At 39.7% G+C, this 23,525-nt stretch overlaps 1 protein-coding gene across 7 annotated transcripts in view; it reads left to right on the forward strand.

Moving 5' to 3' along the window:
- The window catches only part of MARCHF8 (membrane associated ring-CH-type finger 8), a 110,600-nt gene that overhangs the window by 40,687 nt on the left and 46,388 nt on the right, over window positions 1-23,525 (forward strand). For 6 of the 7 annotated variants that reach the window (XM_061162040.1, XM_061162034.1, XM_061162036.1 and 3 more), the window contains one exon: window positions 8,943-9,122. In XM_061162040.1, the coding sequence (XP_061018023.1) occupies window positions 9,021-9,122 (102 nt within the window). In that variant the 5' untranslated portion in view covers window positions 8,943-9,020. Of the gene's footprint in view, window positions 1-6,299; window positions 7,458-8,942; window positions 9,123-23,525 lie in introns of those variants that run through there. The other variant, XM_061162039.1, reaches the window with a different exon arrangement.

Here is a 23,525-nt window from a genome sequence, read left to right on the forward strand (position 1 = left end):
TTGCAATCCTGGAACTTGCATTTCGTGCCCCTCCTAAGTTATAATGGCTGTTTTGTGCATTCTTTGTTTTTCTCTTCCTTGATTTAGTCCTTTATTTTGCTAGAGTACATCTTCCAGGAGTTTACCGTAAAAGGGTGCATGGGAAATTTATTACCCGGCTGTACATCTATAGGGATGTTGATTGACTTGTTTAAAAGGAATTTTAAAACTTTAGAAAGTTATCTTTATTTCCCTGAGATTTTTTTTTTCCTTTTTGTGCGTATATATTATTTTGGTTCCTTCATTCAGAGCTCTTCTCCTAAGTGAGAAAGGCCAAGAACAGGGAGCAGAGATTAGATAGACTGCATTGAATTCAAGAAAGTGAAGAGCACTGAAATGTAACTTAAAAAGTGGTTATAGAGGGAGAGTGAATAGGAGCATTGAAAGCATTTTCTCTCTACTTCTGTTTTTAAAGATGAGAGACCCAAAAAGCACTTTGAAATTCTGTATCAGTGTAGATTTTTATTATTTTTCTACAGCATCTAGTGATATAAACTACGTGTTCTATGCATTTTTGGGGAAAACTGATTCTGTTACTTTGTTGACATGAAGGAGTCTTTAGAAAGGATGGGATGACAATATGGGGTAAGGGGGGTGGATGTTAGAGTGAGGCCCCTGAATAGCCAGGTGGGGAGGATGGCAAAGAGCCCAGGTACACTAACAGAGCTGGGGCTGCTTCTTCCCTGAACTGCATAATGTAATTTATTTAATTCATGAAAGGGTTGAGGGCAATGGGCAGGTTTATATGGTTGGTGGCGGGAAATTGAGGGACTTTTACAATAAATTGTCATTTAAACAGCAGAAGTGCCTGATCTCATGGTCAGATACACAAGGGCTTGCTTCATACAAGGAAATCTGTTATTAAGAGAGAACAGTCTCTTTTCCTCTGGTGGAAAGAAGTCTTTCACTATTTTGGAACAAGAGGTTTCTTTTATAACCATCATTAAAAGAAAAAAACATTTACTAATAGCCCATGTTTATTATTCTTTTCTGTGTTCTGTGAAAGATAATGGTTCCTGCTGCAGATTTTTTTTTGGCCATAGCAACAGGGACAAACATATACTGGAAAAAAAGCAGTGTAAGCAACAGATAGTCTTAGTGCTGGGCAGATGCTCAGATTTATTGATGGTGGACAAGTACTAACCTCCCCTTGTCTGCCATGTTAATAATGCTGTGTCCTTAGCACTGCATGTTCTGAGCCGCCATTTCTAAGGATGTATAAAGACCATCCCATAGCAGTTGCATTTTGCGGGAAATATATGAACTGAAAGTGGTATGACATTGAAATATTAATAAAGTCTTGTGTTGCTTAAGTGTTAAGTCAGTCAGTCATGTCCAACTCTTTGTGACCGCATGGACTGCAGCCCACAAGGCTCCTCTATTCATGGAATTCTCCAGGCAAGAATACTGGTGTGGGTAACCATTACCTACTCCAGGGTATCTTCTTGACCCAGGGATCAAACCTGGGTCTCCCACATTGCAGGCAGATTCTTTACCATCTGAGCCACCAGGGAAGTCCAATAAAGGCTTACTATGCATAAAATATGTAAGAAAGCAGTCTTCAAAATCAGTAGCTGCAATGAAAGTTAGATGTAATAAAACCCTGAAAAGAAAGGCAAGCTAGTCCCATAATACACTGTGCTTTTTTTTTTTTTTTTTTTTTAAGGAAAAGCACTCTGCAAAAATATTAGAGGAATTGCTGAAAAAAATCTGAAGGGAGCATAAAACAAACACTACAGTAGTTGAAAACATTGGTGTCCTGAGAATGCACTTTCTACTTTATTTAGGCTTGATTTCTATGAGGTCTTCAGAAATGTATGCATCACAGAAAATGAGTCCTCTTACGGTTGTATACATTCATCAATAACGTAAAATTCTGACTATTACCGACCTATGTGGAATGACTTGTGCTTTTAACACTTTAAAAATAGGTATCTAAACTATAAAAGTATTACATTGTTACTGAAAGTTTAGAAAATAGAGAAATGAAAAGTCATTAGTATTGCCACATCATTAAACTGCTGTTAGCATTTTTATGAATTTCTCTCCTAGTATCTAACTATGTATTAATATTAAATAATAGTGACAGGAATATGCTTATTTTGCTTTTTAATTTAAAACTTATTTAAAACTCTAAGAGTTTTGCTGTGTGAATATAATGGTAAGTTTTGGTTGAGATAGGTTTTTTTTAATAGGCATTTTCCTTTGCTTTTTCCTAAAAGGTTTTAAAATCCTGTAATGGTGTTGAGTTTTATCATTTGATTATGTTAATAGCATCTAATGACATAAATGCTTGATTCTGCAGGTTTTCCTTGGAAACCAGATTCTATTCCTGTGTACTCAGATGTGACAACATGCTGGTGACTCCCAGTGTCCACTGTGTACATATCTTGGGTTTCCCACCGGCAGGTCAAGCTCAGTGTGCCCGTGGCCAAACCCTCGTGCATCTCCCAGTCCTCTCTGCATTCCAGTCTTGTGAAGGCACAGCCAGAAACCAGGGGACAGTTTAGACCCCTCACGAAGTCATGTTGGTCCTCCTTTTCTAATGGTCTCTCTCCTCCCCCCAAGTTCTGTTCTAGGTCTGGTCTTGGTCATTCAGTGCTGTGTGTTACAACTGGTTTCCTCACTTCTAATGCTTTTGTGTGTGTGTGTGTGTCTGCTAGCTGCTGTTCATAGGCTTCTCATTTCTTATATGAACCATTCTTCTGATAAAAACAGGCTTAACTTAAAGTTGTTTATTTAGAGTGCCATTCAGGATACTGCGATTCAGCAGCTCACAATGGGGAGGAGGAGGGCACTGCTGGAGACTGGTACCCTGTGTGCCAGGATTCATGGAGGCATGCAGACCCGGGGTGATCGTCTCCTAGGGGATTTGCCACTGATATCTTGTGTCTTCTCCTGGCTGCCTTCTTTGTCATCTGTATTTGTCCCCAGTATTGTTGAAATGGGCAGAATCCTTCGCTTATCTTGACCATCTGGGAAGCACACAGAACAGCCTGATTATTAAGCTACTCTCGTTGTCTTCTGGATTGGGCCTTCCTGCCTCTCCCCTTAAAGGGATAGCATTGTCAGCCACACTTCCCCCTGGAGTCATGCTGCTAGAGGTCCTAAGTAAATGTCAGAAAGGATTTGAGGTCCCAGTGGTGTATATCTTGTGTCAGACTGAGGTGTAGAAGGACAGAAAATAGTACTGGGAAGACAAAGCAAATAAACTGACTTATGTAAAGCAGTAAGAGGCATCATTTCAGATGCTTGAAAAAGCAGACTGGAAAATATGCTGATGGTAAAAACCCTGATATTTGTGTATGTGGACATAATCTTATTTGGCTTCACAATAACTCTGTGAACTGAGTAGAGATTATTACCTTTCTGTTTTACAGATGAAGAAACAGCCTTTGAAATTCATCAGTTTGCCCAACATCATGTACTTAGTATTAATATTTAATAGAATCATGACTTGAACTTAGGTTTCTGATTGCCAATTTTATGTACTCCCTTTTACCTTTCTTAAAACCAGAAGAGTGGTAACAGTGGCCATCTCCATGTCATCAGATAAATTACATTAGGGATAGCACAAAGGAAAAATAAAAAGTAATCTGTCTTAATCCATGTGATTTTCATATTTTTACACATTATTATTGAAATATGGGCTTCTGTGGTGACTCAGATGGTAAAGAAGCTGCCTGCAATGCAGGACACCTGAGTTTGATCCCTGGGTTGGGAAGATCCCCTGGAGAAGGGAGTGGTAACCCACTCCAGTATTCTTGCCTAGAGAATTCCATGGACAGAGGAGCCTGACAAGCTACAGTCCATGGGGTTGCAGAGTCGGGCACAACTGAGCGACTAACACTTTCACTTTCACTTTATTGAGATATAATTCACATCCATTACAATCTACTCATTAAATGGTACAATTCTGTGCCTTTTAGTATACTTAAGAGTTATGCAGCCATCACCATAATAAATATTTTTGAGAGTTATGTTTTAATAGATTTTAGAACATATTCTTTGCCCTAAAAAGAAACCCTTTTAGCCATCACTGCTGCCTTCCCCTAAGTCCTTACCTCAGCCCTTGGCAAGCACTAATTAATTTTCTGTCTCTGTATATTTACCTACTCCAGACATTTCACACAAATGTAATCTTATGATATGTGGTCCTTGTTTCATTTAGTATACGGTTATCAAGGGCCATCCATGTTGCAGTGTGTACCCATATTTCTTTTCAGCAAAATTTCTGCTGAAAATCAGCTGATAGCCTTATGTGGATTCCCTTGTGCATAGTTTTTTTTCTTGCTGCTTTTAAGATTCTCTCTTTAGCTTTTGACATTTTAATTATAACGTGTCTTGATGTGGATCTTTTTGGGTTCATCTTGTTTGAGACTCTCTTTGCCTGTGGGACCTGGATGTCTGTTTCTTCCCTAGGTTAAGGAAGTTTTTAGCCATTATGTCAAATACGTTTTCTGTCCCTTTCTTTCTCTCTTTCCCCTCTGGAACCTCTATAATGCAGATGTTAGTGCATTTTATGTTGTCCCTTGGGTCTGTTAAACTATCCTCATTTTTTAACAATTCTTTTCTCTTTTTTGCCTTTCTATTTGGAGATTTCCACTGCCCTGTCTTCCAGGTCACTGGTCTGTTCTTCTGTATCACTTAGCCTGCTGTCGATCCCCACTAGTGTTTTACAGTTCACTTGTGTTCTTCAGCTCTGTGTATTCTGTTTGGAAATTTCTTATATTTTCTGTCTCATTGTGGAATTTTTCACTGTGTTTCTCCCTTGTTCTCCCAAGTTCAGTGAGCATTTTATGACCATTGCTTTGAACTCTTTATCGGGTAAATTGCTTATTTCCATTTCATTAGTTGTTTTTTTCTCTAGGGTTTTACCTTTTTCCTTCATTTGGAGAATGTTCCTCTGTTTCCTCATCTTGCTTGATTCTCTTGTAAGTTTTTTCTGTGTATCATGTAAAGCAGCTGTCTCTCCCTGTCTCCAAGGGGTGGCTCTGTGTGGGAGATGAACCTTATTTCTTAACCTTTGCCCTAATTTTTGTTTGTTTCTTGAACTCTCTTTGCACTTGTTGGGGTTTGTGGTGTCCAGAAACACAGTCCTCCTGTCAGCTTGAGCCTGGCACCCAAGGGACATCCCCTGTGTAGGCTGTGCATGCCTGCTGGCTCCCATGGGATTGTGTGAGTGGAATGGGGATGTGTGGCTGCTCACCAACGGCATGTACTGGTGCTGTGACTTGAACAGGGCTGTTCACACGCCACTGTTGGCAGGTTAGAATGAGAGTGCAAAATGGTGCCTGCCAGCGCCGGCTAGGTAGAGGGAGCCTGTAAAAATGGCATCTGCCAGCATTCCGTCCCTGGAGAGTCCCGGTAGACTTCTGCCCCTTTGCCAGATGCTGTAAGATCAGTAAGTGAATTTCCTTCACATATGGTCTAAGCTCTTTAGAAGCTGTTGCTCTTTGCTCTGGGTCTTGGGGTGAGTGGTTCTGTTGGAGAGGAGTGAAGTCTTTATTCCCTGCAGTCCTGAGTTTCTCCATGAGATAATCCCTGTTGGTTTTCAGATCTAGACATTTGGGTGAGTCTCTTCTCTCTGATGTAGGACCCAAGGATTGTGGTGTCTGGTGTGGGTATAAACCCCTTACTTCTTGGGGAGAAGGTCCATTTATTTGTTTGTTTGTTGATTGATTTGTTGATTAATTTATTAAGATTTCTCTTGATCTTGCGTCACCACACGAAGAGTGGAGTTTTCGGTGAGAGCATGCCTTTCCTACCCGTTTGAGTGTGACCCTTTATCCTTTGTTGTGGAGCTGGTGTTCAGATAGTTCTCAGGTTCTGTTCAGAGGAATTTATCCTCCTGTGTAGCTGTCTATTTGTTATGTCTGTAGAAGGAGGTGAATTTAGGATCTTCCTATGCTGCCGTCTTGAACCCAATTCCACAATGGTTTGCTTACCATCCGTTTGAGGTAAGTTTTGAAATCAGGAGATATGAATTATCCAACTTTGTTCTTTCAAGATTGTTTTGGATATTCTGGGTCCATATAACTTTTAGGATCAGCTTGTCCAACTTCTGCAAAGAAGTCAGCAGAGTTTTCAATGGGGATTACTTTATTTGTAGCTAAGTTTTGGGAGGACTGCCATCTTAACAATAGTAAGGCTTCCGATCCATAAACATGCTGTATTCATTCCCATATTCTCTTCAGCAATCAGTTTTTTCAGTTCAGTTCTTCTAAATAATGGGTTCTCATATTAGGTGTCTTGTATTTTGTAAGGTAACTTTAGTGAAATTAAAGTCCTCATGCCTGGATTGTCAGGCATAGTGCAAAGGTTTAACTATTGCTCTTAATTAAGCATGACTTGAATTGTTATAAAATGATTCTTGGAAATTATGTGAAGAAAATAGTATGAGTAATACCTGCTTTATGCTTTTCGTATGAACCTTCACATGCAAAGTGGCATGGTTTATTTTGTAGGTTGGTTTTTTAAATTATCATTTTTTATCCTAAGTATGTCTGGCATAGGACAGGGATGCTTCAGGCAAGCTTTCAGGTATAGTATCTGGAGTAGGGGTGTATAACAGAAGAGTAACTTATGTGGCTGTAACGAGGGAGGTCCTGTAAAACTTTGCAATAAAATTTAAAATACTCTCAGTTTGTGTTTCTGTGGCATAAATAGTCTTCCCAAGCTTGACATGGTCAGGTACCAATGATGTAATAATGATGATTATACCAGATGCACCAAAGGCTACTCTTGGTATGCCATGTGGTGGGACTCCAGGCATGGTTAGTTTGAGTAATTGTTCTGAGGCCACATGGAGTTTGTCATCTCTCACAGAGGAATTTGATTCATTAGTGTAAGACATCGCAGCAGTAGGTCAGTGCCTCTTGTCTTATGTAATGTGAATACATGTATTCAGACCACTTGTTTGAGCACAGTGCTCTATCTTGGGTCAGCCTCATACAAAGCCTTGAAATAGAGTATGTGATGTATAATGTCTAGACTTTAACATTTTATATATTATTGAATATAATAATATCTAGACACAGGTGAAGAATCTGCCAGCAATGCTGGAGACCCGGCTTCAATCCCTGGGTTGGGAAGATCCCCTGGAAAAGGGAATAGGCTACCCACTCCAGTATTTTTGCCTGGAGAATCCCATGGACAGAGGAGCCTGGCAGGTTAAAATCCATGGGGTTTCAAAGAGTCAGACACTACTGAACAACTTTCACTTTCACTTTTTTCAATATTACTGACTCTCTTTTCCTGTTCTGTTGGCTATCAGTGATTACTTGTAACTTATTAAACTAGGCTCTTTAAAAGCAGGATTTTCTTTTGGCTTGTCTTCTCACGTGTGTTGAGTCTCTCTGGCTTCTTGTTCCTTCCTGTTGCTGGTTGATCAGAGTCCTGTGGAAGAAATCAATTCTGTGAGTCCTGCTGCTCTTCAGTTTGGTTAGTAACACTGCGGAGGTGGGAGCAGCCGCTCAAACACCTGCCTTCGGTCCTGAGCACAGTTAGGGGAGAGGGGTAACAAATGGCTGCTTGGTAAGTGTGAGCTTAGTGTTATCAGGCCCTACGTTGTTCACCCGCCCTGTCTACCTCCCCAGCTCCAGTACATGTTTAATAAACGAAAATCCCCAAGTTAGAGATTCATTCTTTTGGATTAAGGCTTCCATCCTTTGTTAAAACTGAAGCAGCATCAAACATTATCTTGTTAAACATTATGGATTTTTTGGATAGTTTATATTTAATTGGTTTTGTACACAGAGTTTGATAGATCTCTGTGTAGGCAGAGATAAAGAACATATAATTCAGTTGCTAGGCACTTTGGAGGAATGTAGGAGAAAACTAGAAAAAAGAGTAAGGGCTGCCTGGAACCATGAATATAGCTTATTCAGACATGTTACTTTACCTACAGGCAGCCTTCAATGGTTCCAGGAATGTCTGGGATGACCCTCCTCTTCCCTATAATATTCTTAGAGCAGGATTAGCAAACCCCAGGCCCATGCGCCAAATCTAATCTGCCACCTGTTTTTGTAAGTGAAGTTTTATTGCAATGTGACCATTCTCATTTGTTTACATACTCACTATGGGTACTTTCATGTTACATTGGCAAAATTGAGTAGCTGTAACAAATAGGCCCACAATGTATAAAATACTTGCTTCTGGCTCTCTGTAGGAGACCTTTGCCAGTAACAGGTCTAGAGAGTCCAGACTTTCAGAAGTTTAAACATGGATCATAGATATCTTAAACTTATTTTAGACTTCTTAACTTTTATTCTCACCATTATATGGACTCAAGTTCTGTGGTTTTAAGGAAAGATCACTACTGATATCAGCTGGTTCAAGAAAAAATGTGTAACTTCAAAAATATTATTAAAGGATGACACTGCTATGTTTAAAAACTAAGTTGCCATTGGAAGATTAATATCTGATTGTACACATACCTGGGGGTTTCCCAGGTGGCTCAGTGGTAAAGAATCCACCTGCCAGTGCAGGAGACTCAGGAGACACAGGTTTTCTCCCTCGGTTGGGAAGATCCCTGGTGAAGGCAGTGGTAACCCACTCAAGTATTCTTGCCTGGGAAATTCCATGGACAGAAGAGTGTGGCAGGCTACAGTCCATGGGGTTGCAAAGAGTTGACAGGACTATGCAACTGAGCATGCACACAGGCATACATGTACCTGATCCACCAGACTTTTTCAGGTGCTCCCATCTTATATGAGAAAAGTGTTGTAGTTCTTACCCCACATAGGCATTTATATTCTGTCATTTTTGAAGATGAAGTATTTATGTTAGACATTGTAACTTATTTAAATAAATATGAATATAAATATAAAATGTTAATCTCACTGTTGGAAATTTTAAGTGTTTCAGACCAGTTATGTCTTACCTTCCCTTCTCTCTCTCAGCTTGAAGTCCATGGCCCAAAATGACTCTACCACTGGAGACTTTCTTCCGTAAAGAGGAAGATCAGACAGGAGGCTGGGATGAACATGCCACTGCATCAGATCTCTGCCATTCCATCCCAGGATGCCACTTCTGCTAGAGTCTACAGAAGTAAAACCAAAGAAAAGGAGAGGGAAGAACAGGTATGGGGGGAAATATCATTTTTAGCTTCATTATTTTTGTTCTTTGTATTAAAACAGTCTAGAATAAGCTCTGGTGATCCAGTTTTTTTCTGATAATAATTTATAAAAGCATATGGTGTGAACAGTTTTACTCAGAAGAAGTTGTCTTTTTGTAGGTTTCTAAGTTTTCAGATTTTGCAGTCATCTCTAGTGGTAGAGTACATGGTTTCTGGATGTCATATGTTCAGTATTTTTTTTTTCAACTTGCTGCAGATGCAAAAACATCTCCAAATATGTTTCCCATATTCCATCAATTGTCATTTAAGTTAATAGTTTTCATTTAAGGTTCAATTAAGTTAATAGCCTCTTCTTATAATTATTCTTAGCCCAAATGGATATTTAAATACCACTCGGTAGAACATTTCCTTGGTCTAGAGTACTTGCTAATACCAAGCTGAGGCTGTTAATTCTTCATTCATTGTAGTGTTGAATGAGTAGCAGATAGGAATTTCTTAGTATGCATTTATATGTGGAAGCTGTACATATTTGTGTTGAATAGAGAAAGGAAAGTGTCCAACATTGCAGCAAAGGGATGTCTTTTGTATAAAACCCTATTGCAGATTTGTTGTAGGTGGGTATTCAGTAAATACTTACTGAATGATATGATCTATTTGATGGAATTTTTAAGGTTTAAATAAGTAACATTTCCCTCATGTGCTTATTTATCATCCATATATCTTTTTTTGTTGGACTGTCTATTCAAATCTTTTGTCCATTTAAAGAAAACCACTAGTTTTCTTACTGTTAATTTTGAGCATTTCTAATGTAATCTAGATACATGTCCTTTGTCAGATATGTGCTTAACAAGTGTTTACTCCAAATGTTCAGATTGCCTTTTCATGCTTCTGCTGGTGTCTTTCAAAGATGAGAGGTTTTTAATTTTGGTCAAGTCAAATTTGATTGATTTTTTTTCCTTGTTTGCATTATACTTTTGGCATTCTATTTAAGAAATTTTGGCCTAACCCAGGGTTGCAAATAATATCTTCTGTGTTTTCTTCTAAAAGTCTTATAGTTTTGGCTTTATGGCTTTATACTTTTGGCTTTATAGTTTTGGATCTATTTTGAATTAATTATTTTAGACTGTATGAAATATATATCCAAAGTTATTTTTTTAATATGAATATCCAGTTGTGGCCAGTAACATCTGTTGAATGGATTGTCTTTTCTCTACCACATTACCTTAAATCTGTTGCTTATATAGAGGTGTGCTTATTTTTGGAGTCTCCTGTTCCATTGAGGTATTTGCCTATCTTTACATCAGTACCTTACTGTCATGAACATTCTGACTTTATAAGTCTTAAAAATCAGATAGTGTTCTTCGGCAAACTTGTTTTGCCTATTTTAGGTTTCTTGCATGTTTATATGAATTTGAGAATCGGCTTGTCAGTTTTTACACAAAAAAGTCTACCGGGATTTTTGTTGAATTTGTAGTGAGTCTGTAGTTCAGTTTGAGGGAGAACTGACATTTTGACAATATTGAGTCTCAACCCATGAACCAAGTGTATCTTCTCGTGAAAGTGAAAGTCACTCAGTCGTGTCTGACTCTGCGACCCCATGCATTCTACAGTAGTCCATTCCAGGCCAGAACACTGGAGTGGGTAGCCTTTCCCTGCTCTAGGGGATCTTCCCAACCCAGGGATTGAACCCAGGTCTCCCACACTGTAGGCTGATTCTTTACCATCTGAGCCACAAAGGAAACCCAAATTATTTAATTGCTCTCAGCATTGTTTTGTAGATTTCAGTGTATGGTCTTTACACACCTTCTGTCAGATTTATCCCTAAGTACTTTGTAATTTTGATGCTATTGTAAATGATACTGCTTTAAAAATTTTAACTTCCTCTTGTTCATTGCAAGCACAGAGAAATAAAATTGATTTTTTTGTGTCTTGATCTTATATCTTGCAATTTTGCCAAACTTGCTTATTAGTTCTAGTAAATTTTTTGTAGAGTCCACTGAATTTTCTGCATAAGTAGTCATGTCATCTGTAAATGAAGATAGTTTTATACTACCCTTTCTCTTTGGATACCTCTCTCCATCTTTCTTCTCCTAGTGAAAATCTCCAGTAATATACTAAATAGAAGTGGTGAGAATAGTCATCCTTGTGTTTCTTGTGACCTTAGAGGGAAGCATTCATTCTTTCAGCACTAGATGTGATGATAGTTATGTTTTTTGTAGATAATTTTCAACATATGGTTCCCTTCTATTTCTAGTTTCCTGAGAGTTTTTATACTGGTAATTTGTATTTTCTCTCTTTTTTTTTTCCCTTGATCTGGCCAGAGGTTTATCAATTTTATTGATCTTCTTAAAGAATTCTTTTGATGTCATAGATTTTTCTCTGTTGACATTCTGTTTTCTGTTTCTTTCATTTCTGGTGTGGTATTTATGATTTCCTTTCCTCTGTTTCCTTTAGTTTGTTATTCCTTTTCTAGCTTTTTAAGGTGGAAGTCAGGATTATTTGAGATCTTTCTTATTTTCTATCATAGGATTTAGTGATTATAAATTTTCCAAGTTCTGTTTTCATGGCATTCCACGAATTCTGCTATGTTGAGTTTAATTTTCATTCAGTTCAAAATACTTTCTAATCTCCCTTTTCATTTTTTCTTAGATCCATGGGTTATTTTTAAGTGTGCTATTTAATTTCCAAATTTTCTGGACTTTCCAGAGATCTCACTCTTAATTCATCTCTAATTTAAATCCATTTTGGTCTGAAAACATGTTTTGAATAACTTAAATCCTTTTAAATTTATCAAGACTTGTTTCAAGGTACAGAATGTGGTCTCTTTTGGTAAATATTATGTGTATACTTTAAAAGAATGTATTTCACTGTCATTGGATATTTTATTTTGGGTAATTCTAATTGTTGTGTTTTTAAGTTCACTGTGTGTTAGTCACTCAGTCATGTCCAACTCTGCAACAGTAGCCCATAAGGCCCCTCTGTCCATGAAATTCTCTAGACAAGAATACTAGAGTGGGTTGCCATTCCCTTTCCAGGGGATCTTCCTGACCCAGGGATTGAAGCCAGGTCTCCTGCATTGCAGGCAATTTCTTTACCCTCTGAACCACCAGGGTAATCTTTTCTCTTTCAATGTCTGATCTGCCATTAACTCTACTTAGTGTATTTTTTTTTTTTATCTCAAACGTGGTATAGGGTTTTAGACCATGCCTAGTTTTTTTCCTAGAAATACGTTTAAATAAAGAGATGAATATACATCTTTAAAATGTACCTGTCCCAAATTACTGCCTTTGATTGGGTGTCATCTAGCATGAGATCATTTCTATGGCTTCTTGAATCATCTATCTGCTTGACCTGCAAGAGTCCCATGAGTTGTAACTTCATACCTAGAAACCATAATTTCCTTTGTCATCTGTTTATCTTTTCTTGGTCCCTGGAGTGGCTTTTTTCAAACTTGCTTCCAAGCATGTTTTTCCTGTCTGGCAGTCAAATCTCCTTGTGACAGGGTGAGAGCTATTCTAGTTTGCTCAAGTACACACAGGAAGTCATAGCATGGTTGCAGTTTGAGAAGTATATAATATAATATACTTATTTTCTTTGAGAATGAAGAAATAAGGTTAGATATTTTTCTAGTAATGATGTTATCAAACATGAAATACAAGTTGATCTGTTTGAACCATTACATTTTCTTGTAATCTACATGCATAGATTTTGAAGCTTAAATGTAGATAAAATTATACATGGCTATGAGATCTGGCCATTTTAAATATTCTTAGTCAAAAGCCAGCAGTATTGGTTCTAGCTGTTTTGTGTGTTAGCAACTTACCTTTCCCAGCCAACTCTCACATGAGTCTTAAACTGGTAACGGTTTGCTCTTTACTTATTTGGGGTATAGAATTGGAAGGATGTGCAGAATAACTGTAGCTGACCTCTGTGTTGTTGGTCTGTTGAGAATTTGCTCGATAAGAGTTTATGTCATGTGGGTCAAACCAGGAGTATAGTTAGGGCATATGGGAGTGAAGCACTAGCAGTTGGCTTCAGAGTGTTACATATAAATTGGGTGAAAAAGGCACATGAATATATATGTCTGGTACCGATGCAGGGCTCAGTGATTATGGTTTATTGGTTGTCACTTTTCTCTTACAGATGTCCTATTAATTAAATGATTGAGAGGCAGATCATTTTTCAGATTTTCTGTCAGTAAGCCATTGAAATAAGAAAACCACCCAAATTTGTTTTTATTTATTTATTTTTTCCCATTTATTCTTATTAGTTGGAGGCTGATTACTTTACAGTATTGTAGCGGTTTTTGCCATACATTGACAGGAATCAGCCATGGATTTACATGTGTTCCCCATCCTGAAACCCCCTCCCACCTCCCTCCCCATCCCATCCCTCTGGGTCATCCCAGTGCACCAGCCCTGAGCACTTGTCTCATGCATCCAACCTGGACTGGCGATCTGTTTCACACTTGATAATACATATGTTTCAATGCTATTCTCTCACATCCCACCCTCGCCTTCTCCCATAGAGTCCAAAAGTCTGTTCTGTACAGCTGTGTCTCTTTTTCTGTCTTGTATATAGGGTTATCGTTATCATCTTTATAAATTCCATATATATGCTTTAGTATACTGTATTGGTGTTTATCTTTCTGGCTTACTTCACTCTGTATAATGGGCTCCAGTTTCATCCATCTCATTAGAACTGATTCAAATGTATTCTTTTTAATGACTGAGTAATATTCCATCATGTATATGTACCATAGCTTTCTTATCCATTCTTCTGCTGATCCAAATTTGTTTTTAAATGCAGAGGTTTCAAAAATTAATATAGCTGTAGCATTCTATAATAGTTGTTAATGACTTTTATATTTGATGTCATCAAGATAACTCCTGTATTTTACACAAATGGAGAAACAGGTCTAAAGAGAAATATCTTGCCCACGGACACTTGAATTTGTGTATTTTTTTCTAGGTTATTTTATTTGCTCTTTAAAAATAGTTTCACGTGAATACAAATGCCCTCCACACATTTATTCTTTCACTCGATTATATGTCAAGCAGGTATTCACAGAATATAATGTACTGGAAGGGATCCTGCCCTGGCGGAGCCTGTCATCCAGCAGGGAGACATGTAACACTGCATGTTACAGAATGCAGTGAATGTTCTGATGGCAGCCTCCTCAGTGTGTTGTAACAGGAACTTTTTGATCTGTGATGCTGTAACTGTGCTTTTGTTTTATCTCATTTCTGCTTGGTATTTAGGTGTTCTTTTTCAGTTTTTGAATTTGAGGACCCAAACATTTCTTCACTTTTGAAATTTTTCCACCCATTATTTCCTTAAATATTGCCTCCCCTGCGTTCTCTTCATTCTTTTCCTGGGAATAAAGCTCACTGTGTCTTCTGCCGTGTTTCATGGCTGTCTGTGCACTGGACTCTGGGTGATTTCTGCACTGACTTCTTCTGTTTGCTGATACTCTCCTTGGCCATGTCTAGACCTTCCATTGAGATTTTAACATCTACATGTTTTTATTTCACATATTTTTTCCCATAATTTCTGGTATTTGCATTATGTTTTCTTATTTCTCATTTAACTCTGTGAACATATAATTCAAGTTTCTTTCCTTTAGTTTTCCTAGTGTACTATGAATTTTTGTGCTTATGTATAGAAACCTGAAACTCTAGATGATAAGAAAATTCTTCATGGTTTGCAGTAAATATGCTTGATACATTACCTTCTAATAAGTAGAGGTGTGTAGTTGTCCACTGGTTAATTACTCACTTCACATGTGGCCATTTTTACAGCATCTGAATAGGTGAAGGCACCACTAAAGATTTGTTTTATTTAATTTAATATAGTATACTTATATATACTTGGGCTTTCCGGGTGGTGCTAGTAGTAAAGAACCCTCCTGCCAGGGCAGGAGATGGGAGAGATGCGGGTTCTGTCCCTGGATCAAGAAGGTCCCCTGGAGGGAGGGAATGGCAACCCACTCCAATATCTTTGCCTGGAGAATCCCATGGACAGAGGAGCCTAGCGGGCTATAGCCCATGGTGTTACAAAGAGTTGGACATGAGTGAAGCAACTTAGCACATGTATATACTTATATCATGTTTATTCTGTACAAGGCACTGTTCTTCTAAGAGCTTTACAAATATTAATTCATTTGATCCTCGTATGAGCCCTATGAGGTAGGTATTGTTGTTGTCTTTATATAGGTGTGGCACAGAAAAATTGAATGAGCTGCCCCAGGTTCCCTGGTTGGTGATTGGCCTGTTGTGGAATTGGTATTCAGATCCAGCCTCCACACCCTTGCTGTTCACTCACTTGCTCTTTGCATGCCACTCAGCCAGCCACTATCTCTTCAAGCCACATGTCCCTCTTAAAGCACCTCACCCAGCTCCACTCCCTTTGTGTCTACAATCCTGTAGTACTTAATAAGTCTGTACTGAGCCAATTTTAGGTATTCTGTTTACTTTGTATGTCTAAATCATGTCTTCATTAATTTATTCGTTCTTTGAAAAGTATTTAAGCACCTGTTACACAGTGGCTTTCAGTATAAATGTGGGATAAACACAAAGACACTCTCTGTGCTGCTTAAATCTCTCTCAAGCCGTGTACTTCTGTCAGCCCCCATCACAGCTGTGGTCCAGGACCTCACTGTTCTATTACTGCAGCAGCCAACACACCAGTCTCCATACTTCAACCAGTCTCTTCTTGCCTTGGGCACTGCTGATGGGGAAAAGAGTATGCAGTTCAGTGACAGTATGGTAGGTGCCATAGTCCAGGGACGCACCCCTGATCCAGTCTCGTGGTGACAAGGAAGGTTTTTCTGGAAGAAGAAATGTCAAAGATGAGTCCTTAAAAAGTAAGAGTTAGGTGACGATAAAGGAGAACAGTGCTTAAGGCAGAGAGAGAGGTAGAAGGCCAGAACTCCTAGGGAATAGAAGAACACATGGCATGTTTGAGATACTAAGAAAAAACTCACTGTGCTGGAATTTGAAGTGTGCAGACCAGGCAGTGAGATAAGTCAGGAGTGGCCACATCGGTGCTGAGGGTACTGAAATGTCAATGCAGGCAAAGAGTCCAGAGTTGAAGTTCTGTTTTAGTTAGGTGACTGTGTAGTTTGGTGAGGGAAGCTGGGGAGGAGACCACTAGTTTTAATTTGCTAAGTCATGTCCAACTCTTTGCAACCCCATGGACTGCAGCATGCCAGGCTTCTCTGTCCTTTACTATCTCTTGGAGTTTGCCCAGACTCAAGTTCATTAAGTCAGTGATGCCATCCAACCTCTGTTGTCCCCTTCTCCTCTTGCCCTCAATCATTCCCAGCATCAGGGTATTTCCAGCAAAGTCTGAACTTTGCATCAGGTGGCCAAAGTATTGGAGTTTCAGCTTCAGCATCAGTCCTTCCAATGAATATTCAGGACTGATTTCCTTTAGAATGGACTGGTTGGATCTCCTTGCTCTCCAAGGGACTCTCAAAAATCTTCAGCACCACAGTTCAAGAGCATCAGTTCTTCGGTGCTCAGCCTTCTTTATAGTCCAACTCTCACATCCATACATGACTAACTGAAAAACCATAGCCTTGGCTAGATGGACCTTTGTTGGCAAAGTAATATCTCTGCTTTTTAATATGCTGTCTAGGTTTGTCATAGCTTTTCTTCCAAAGAACAAACAAATGTCTTAATTTTGTGGCTGCAGTCACCATCCACAGTGATTTTGAGATCTGAGAAAATAAAATTTGTCACTGTTTCCATTGTTTCCCCATCTATTTGCCGTGAACTGATGGGACCAGGTGCCATGATCTTAGTTTTTTGAATGTTGAGTTTCAAGCCAGCTTTTTCACTCTCCTCTTTCACCTTCATCAAGAGGCTCTTTAGTGCCTCTTCATTTTCTGCCATTGGAGTGGTATCATCTGCATATCTGAGGTTGTTGATATTTCTCCCAGTAACCTTGATTCCAGTTTGTGATTCATCCCGCCTGGCATTTCACATCATGTACTCTGAATATAAGTTAAATAAGCAGGGTGACAGTATACAGCCTTAATGTACTCCTTTCTCAATTTTGAACCAGTCAATTGTTCCATGTCTGATTCTAACTGTTGCTTCTTGACCCACATACAGGATTCTTAGGAGACAGGTAAGGTGGTCTGGTTTTCCCATCTGTTTTAGAAATTTCCATGGTTTGTTGTGATCTACACAGTCAAAGGCTTTAGGATACTCAGTGAAGTGGAAGTGGATTATTTTTCTGGAATTCTCTTGCTTTTTCTATGATCCAGTGGATGTTGGCAATTTGATCTCTGGTTCCTCTGCCTTTTCTAAATCCAGCTTGTACATTTGGAAGTTCTCTGTTCACGTACTACTGAAGCGTAGCTTGAAGGATTTTGAGCATTATCTTGTTAGCATGTGAAATAAGTGCAGTTATACAGTAGTTTGAAAATTCTTTGGCATTGCTTTCTTTGGGATAGGAATGAAAACTGACCTTTTCCAGTCCTGTGGCCACTGCTGAGTTTTCCAAATTTGCTGGCATATTGTGTTCAGCACTTTGACAGCATCATCTTTTAGGAATTGAAACACATCAGGTAGAATTGCATCACCTCCACTAACTTTGTAGTAATGCTTCTGAAGGCCCACCCCACTTGACTACACACTCCAGGATGTCTGACTGTAGGTGAAGGACCACACCATTGTGGTCATATCCTGGTCATTAAGACCTTTTTCTTACAGTTCTTTTGTATATTCTTGACACCTCTTCTTAATCTTGTTGTTGGAAGAGGGTGTTTGCTGTGACCAGTGTGTTCTCTTGGCAGAACTCTATTAGCCTTTGCCCTGCTTCATTCTGTACTCCAAGGCCAAATTTGTCTGTTACCCCAGGTGTTTCTTGACTTCCTACTTTTGCATTCTAGTCCACTATGATGAAAAGGACATCTTTTTTGGGTGTTAGTTCTAGAAGGTCTTGTAGATCTTCATAGAACTGTTCAGCTTCTTCAGCATTACTGGTCGGGGCATAGACTTGGATTACTGTGACATTGAATGGTTTGCCTTGGAAATGAACAAAGATCATTCTGTCGTTTTTGAGATTGCATCCAAGTACTGCATTTCGGACTCTTTTGTTGACTATATGGCTACTCCATTTCTTCTAAGGGATTCCTGCCCACAGTAGTAGATATAATGGTCATCTGAGTTAAATTCACCCATTCCAGTCCATCTTAGTTCACTGATTCCTAGAATGTTGATGTTCACTCTTGTCTCCTGTTTGACCACTTCCAATTTGCCTATATTCATGGACCTGACATTCCGGGTTCCTATGCAATATTGCTCTTTACAGCATCGAACCTTGGTTCTATCACCAGTCTCATCCACAACTGGGTGTTGTTTTTGCTTTGGCTCCATCCCTTCATTCTTTCTGGAGTTTTTTCTCCACTGATCTCCAGTAGCATGTTGGGCACCTACCGACCTGGGGAGTTCATCTTTCAGTGTCCTGTCATTTTGCCTTTTCATACTGTTCATCGGGTTCTCAAGGCAAGAATACTGAAGTGGTTTGCCATTCCCTTGGGAGTAAAGTTATGACCAACCTAGACAGTATATTAAAAAGCAGAGACATTACTTTGCCAACAAAGGTCTGTCTAGTCAAGGCTATGGTTTTTGCAGTGGTCATGTATGGATGTGAGAGTTGGACTATAAAGAAAACTGAGTGCCAAAGAATTGATGCTTCTGAACTGTGTCTCCAACAAGGAGACAACAAGTCTCCAACAAGGAGAAGACTCTTGAGAGTCCCTTGGACTGCAAGGAGATCCAACCAGTCCATCCTAAAGGAGATCAGTACTGGGTGTTCATTGGAAGGATTGATGTTGAAGCTGAAACTCCGATACTTTGGCCACCTGATGTGAAGAGCTGACTCATTTGTAAAGACCCTGATGCTGGGAAAGATTGAAGGCAGGAGAAGGGGACGACAGAGGATAAGATGGTTGGATGGCATCACTGACTCAATGGACATGGGTTTGGGTGGACTCCGGGAGTTGGTGATGGACAGGGAGGCCTGGCATGCTACAGTCCATGGGGTCGCAAAGAGTCAGACACGACTGAGCCACTAAACTGAACTGAGCTGAACTTCTTAATCATTTCTGCTTCTGTTAAGTCCTTGCCTTTTCTGTCCTTTATTGTGCCCATGTTTGCATGAAATGTTTCCTTAGTATCTCTAACTTTCTTAAAGAGATCTCTAGTCTTTCCTCTTTTATTGTTTTCCTCTATTTCTTTGCATTGTTTTCTTAAGAAGGCTTTTCTTATCTCTCCTTGCTATTCTCTGGAACTCTGTGTTCAGTTGGGTATATATTTCCCTCTCTCCTTTGCCTTTTACTTCTCTTCTTTTCTCAGCTGTTTTTAAGGCCTCCTCAGACAACCACTTTGCTTTCTTGCATTTCTTTTTCTTTGGGACAGTTTTGGTTACGACCTCCTGTACAATGTTATGAACCTCCATCCATGGTTCTCTCAGCACTCTGTCTACCAGATCTAATCCCTTGAATATGTTTCTCATCTCCACTGTGTAATCATAAGGGATTTGATTTAGGTCATACCTGAATGACCTAGTGGTTTTCCCTACTTTCTTCAATTTAAGCCTGAATGTTGCCACAAGGAGCTCATTATCTGAGCCACAGTTGTCTCCTGGTCTTGCTTTTGCTGACCATATAGAGCTTCTCCATCTTTGGCTGCAAAGAATATAATCAGTCTTATTTTGGTACTGACCATCTAAGGATGTCCATATGTGAAGTCATCTCTAATGTTGGAAGAGAGTGTTTGCTATGACCATTGTAGTCTCTTGGCAAAACTCTGTTAGCCTTTGCCCGGCTTCATTTTGTACTCCAAGGCCAAACTTGCCTGTTACTTCAGGTATCTCTTGAATTCCTACTTTTGCATTCCAATCCCCTATGATGAAAGGACATCTTTTTTTTTTTTTTTTTTTTGGTGTTAGTTCTAGAAGGTTTTGTAGATCTTCATAGAACCGTTTGACTTCATCTTCTTCAGCATTAGTGGTTGGGGCATAGACTTGGATTACTGTGATGTTGAATGGTTTGCCTTGGTAAGGAACTGAGATCATTCGGTCATTTTTGAGATTGCACCCAACTACTGCATTTAGGACTCTTGTTGACTATGAGGGCTACTCCATTTCTTCTAAGGGATTCTTACCTACAGTTGTAGATATAATGGTCACCTGAATTAAATTTGCCCATACCAGTCCATTTTACTTGCTGATTCCTAAAATGTTGATGTTCACTCTTTCCATTTCCTCCTGGACCATGTTCAATTTATGCTGATTCATGGACCTAACATTCCAGGTTCCTATGAAGTATTTACAACATCAGATATTACTTTCACTACTGACTCTTCCACAACTGAGCGTTGTTTCCACTTTGGCCCAGCCTCTTCATTCTTTCTGGAGCTATTTCTCTGCTCTTGCCCAGTAGCATATTGGACACCTGTCAACTTGGGGGGCTTATCTTCCAGTGTCATATTCTTTTTGTCTTTTCATACTGTTTCTCAAGGCACGAATACTGGAATGGTTTGCCATTCCCTTCTCCAGTGGACCTTGCTTTGTCAGAACTCTCCACCATGACCTGTCTGTCTTGGGTGGCCCTGTAAGGCATGGCTCATAGCTTCATTGAGTTAGCAAGACTGATCCATGTGATCATTTGGTTAGCTTTCTGTGATTGTGATTGTTGTGGAGGCTGTGGAATTGTAGTTCTGGCTTCTTCCGTCTGCCCTCTGATGGATGAGGGTAAATGGCTTTTTTAGGCTTCCTGTTGGGAGGGACTGGCTATGGGGAAAACTAGGTTTTGCTCTGGTGGGCAGGGCCATGCTCAGTAAATCTTTAATACTGTTGTCTCTGATGGGTGGGGCTTTACTCCCTCCGCATTAGTTGTTTGGCCTGACTCCAGTCCTGGAATCTACAGGCTCTGCCTGCATGCTAAGGCACTTCAGTCTAACTCTTTGTGACCCTATGGACTGTATTCCACCAGCTTCCTCTGTCCATGGGGATTCTCCAGGCAAGAATACTGGAGTGGGTTGCCATGCCCTCCACCAGGGAATCTTCCCCATCCAGGGATCAAACCCGTGTCTCTCACGTAGCCTGCATTGGCATCTGGGTCCTTGACCACTAGCACCACCTGGGAAGCCCTAGCTCCTATAGGCTCTGCTGCTGCTGCTGCTGCTGCGTCGCTTCAGTCGTGTCCAACTCTATGTGACCCCATAGATGGCAGCCCACCAGGCTCCCCCGTCCCTGGGATTCTCCAGGCAAGAACACTGGAGTGGGTTGCCGTTTCCTTCTCCAATGCAGGAAAGTGAAAAGTGAAAGTGAAGTCGCTCAGTCGTGTCTGACTCTTAGCGACCCCATGGACTGCAGCCTACCAGGCTCCTCTCTCCATGGGGTTTTCCAGGCAAGGGTACTGGAGTGGGGTGCCATTGGCTTTTCCACCTATAGGCTCTATGGTAGCGCTAAGACTGGATGATGATGGTCTGAACCAAGGAGGTGGTGCTGAGGATGAGAAAAGTGAGCAGATCGCAAAGAGATGATCAAGAGATCAGAAGACTAGAACAACAGTGCTGGTGGCTGATAGATTGTGGTGGTCAGATAGAGGGCCAGATAAATGAGCCTCTGGCCCAGATTAAAGGCTAACATCATTCACTTTGACAAAGGAGAGGTGGCAGATGTGCAAGTATGAGGTACTTGTGGGGTGTCCAGCTGAAAGTATCCAGAATTCAGTTTTGTCTGAATCTCTGGAGGAAAGTCTCTCTAAGCCAGAGATAGAAATTTTAGAGTTGGTAACATATAGACAGTAAAGGATGCCCTAGGAATAGATAAAATTTTCATTTAGAATGAAGAGCCTGAGGAGAAATCAGGATATGTGATCGGACCCTAAAGAAGCAGAGTCACCATGTTGCATCACTGTGTCACAGACACCCCGTGCTGATAGTTACCTTTGGCGCTTGCTGTATTTCGGAGTATTTTATATCTTTCTTCCATGCCTCTTCTGCATAGAAGAGGCACCCCTTTCATTCAGTTGTCCTTATGCTTTGTTTGTGCATTTTTTGTGTTCGCTTGTGAACTCAGTTGACCACGTTTCAGAAGCCTGTCTGTTTTAAAGCATCAGGAGACTACTTCTGGATTCACAACATCTGAGTATATGTGAATAACTAGTAGAGACTGCAGTTACAGGAACATCTTAATAATATCTTTTCACTCAGGGTTTTGGTTTTTGAATTAGGCTTAGGTCGGACATGACTGAGCGACTGAACTGAACTGAACTGAACTAGGCTGACTAAGGCATAAAGCTTGTGTATTGCTAGCTGCCATATTAGCTCTTATAATATGTAGCAGAATCACCACCCAAATTGTGAAAGACATGATCAGGTCAGTTGTCCAGTACCCTAAGGTTCATCCCTATCTGTTCCCTGAGAGCGAAGATCTTCTCTTCAAATTTGCTCTGTGAACATTTGCTTACCAGCATGGTGCTTGTGGCCACTCAGTGTCACCATCTTTCTCTCTGGGCGTCAGTGGCCCTCTCATACCAACCTCCAGATAGCAGTTGTCATCCTAAATCTAACTCACAGGTGTAGCGACTAGAATCTTTTACCAAATGAAGTTTGAAACTGCCTTTGAAAAAATTATTCCTTAAAGCTCAAGATAATGCTGAGAGATTTTTGAAGAAAATTTGAGATTTAAGCCCCTTACTTAAAAAGTGTTTATTATGAAAAACAGAAAAATTGTGGGGAGACTACTTTAGGTTTAAAGAAATTAAACAGGCATAGCAACCAAATATAATGTATAAACCTTGATGGAACCTGCTAGGAAAAATTAGCAGCCATAAGCTGAGTTTTTTAAGACAGATGGGAAATCTGAATACTGTCTGTATTTTAGATGATAATTATAGAATTATGGCTAATATTCTTAGATGTGAAAATGGCACTGTGGTTATACAGGTGAATGTTCTTGTTCTTAGGACATGCATGCAGAAGTATGTAGAGGTATCGTGTGTCTGCAACTTACTTTCAAATGGTTCAGCAAGGAAAAGAAAAAATGTGTGTGTGTGTGTTTCAGAGAAAGAGGAAGAAAGCAATTGTGGCAAATTCTTTAACAGTTGTTGCATCTTGTTGAAGGATAATAGGGTATTCATTATACTGTTTTTCCAGCTTTTCTGTGGCTTTTTAAAATTTTCAAAATAAAAAGTTTTGGGAGATAAAAGGCCATTTTCTAATGTGAGGTAAAGCTAGAGTTGATAGATCATTAAAAAAGCCAGTTGATGAATTATCTAATGAGTTGCTTCGTAGGTATTCAGATACTTAAAAATCTGATTCCAGATGTTTTAGGATTGTGCTATCATTGGTTGATATTTATGTCCAGTTGTTGAAAGAGAGTT

The sequence above is a fragment of the Dama dama genome, chromosome 15, assembly GCF_033118175.1.
Source record: "Dama dama isolate Ldn47 chromosome 15, ASM3311817v1, whole genome shotgun sequence".
In the NCBI taxonomy this organism is placed as follows: Eukaryota; Metazoa; Chordata; class Mammalia; order Artiodactyla; family Cervidae; genus Dama; species Dama dama.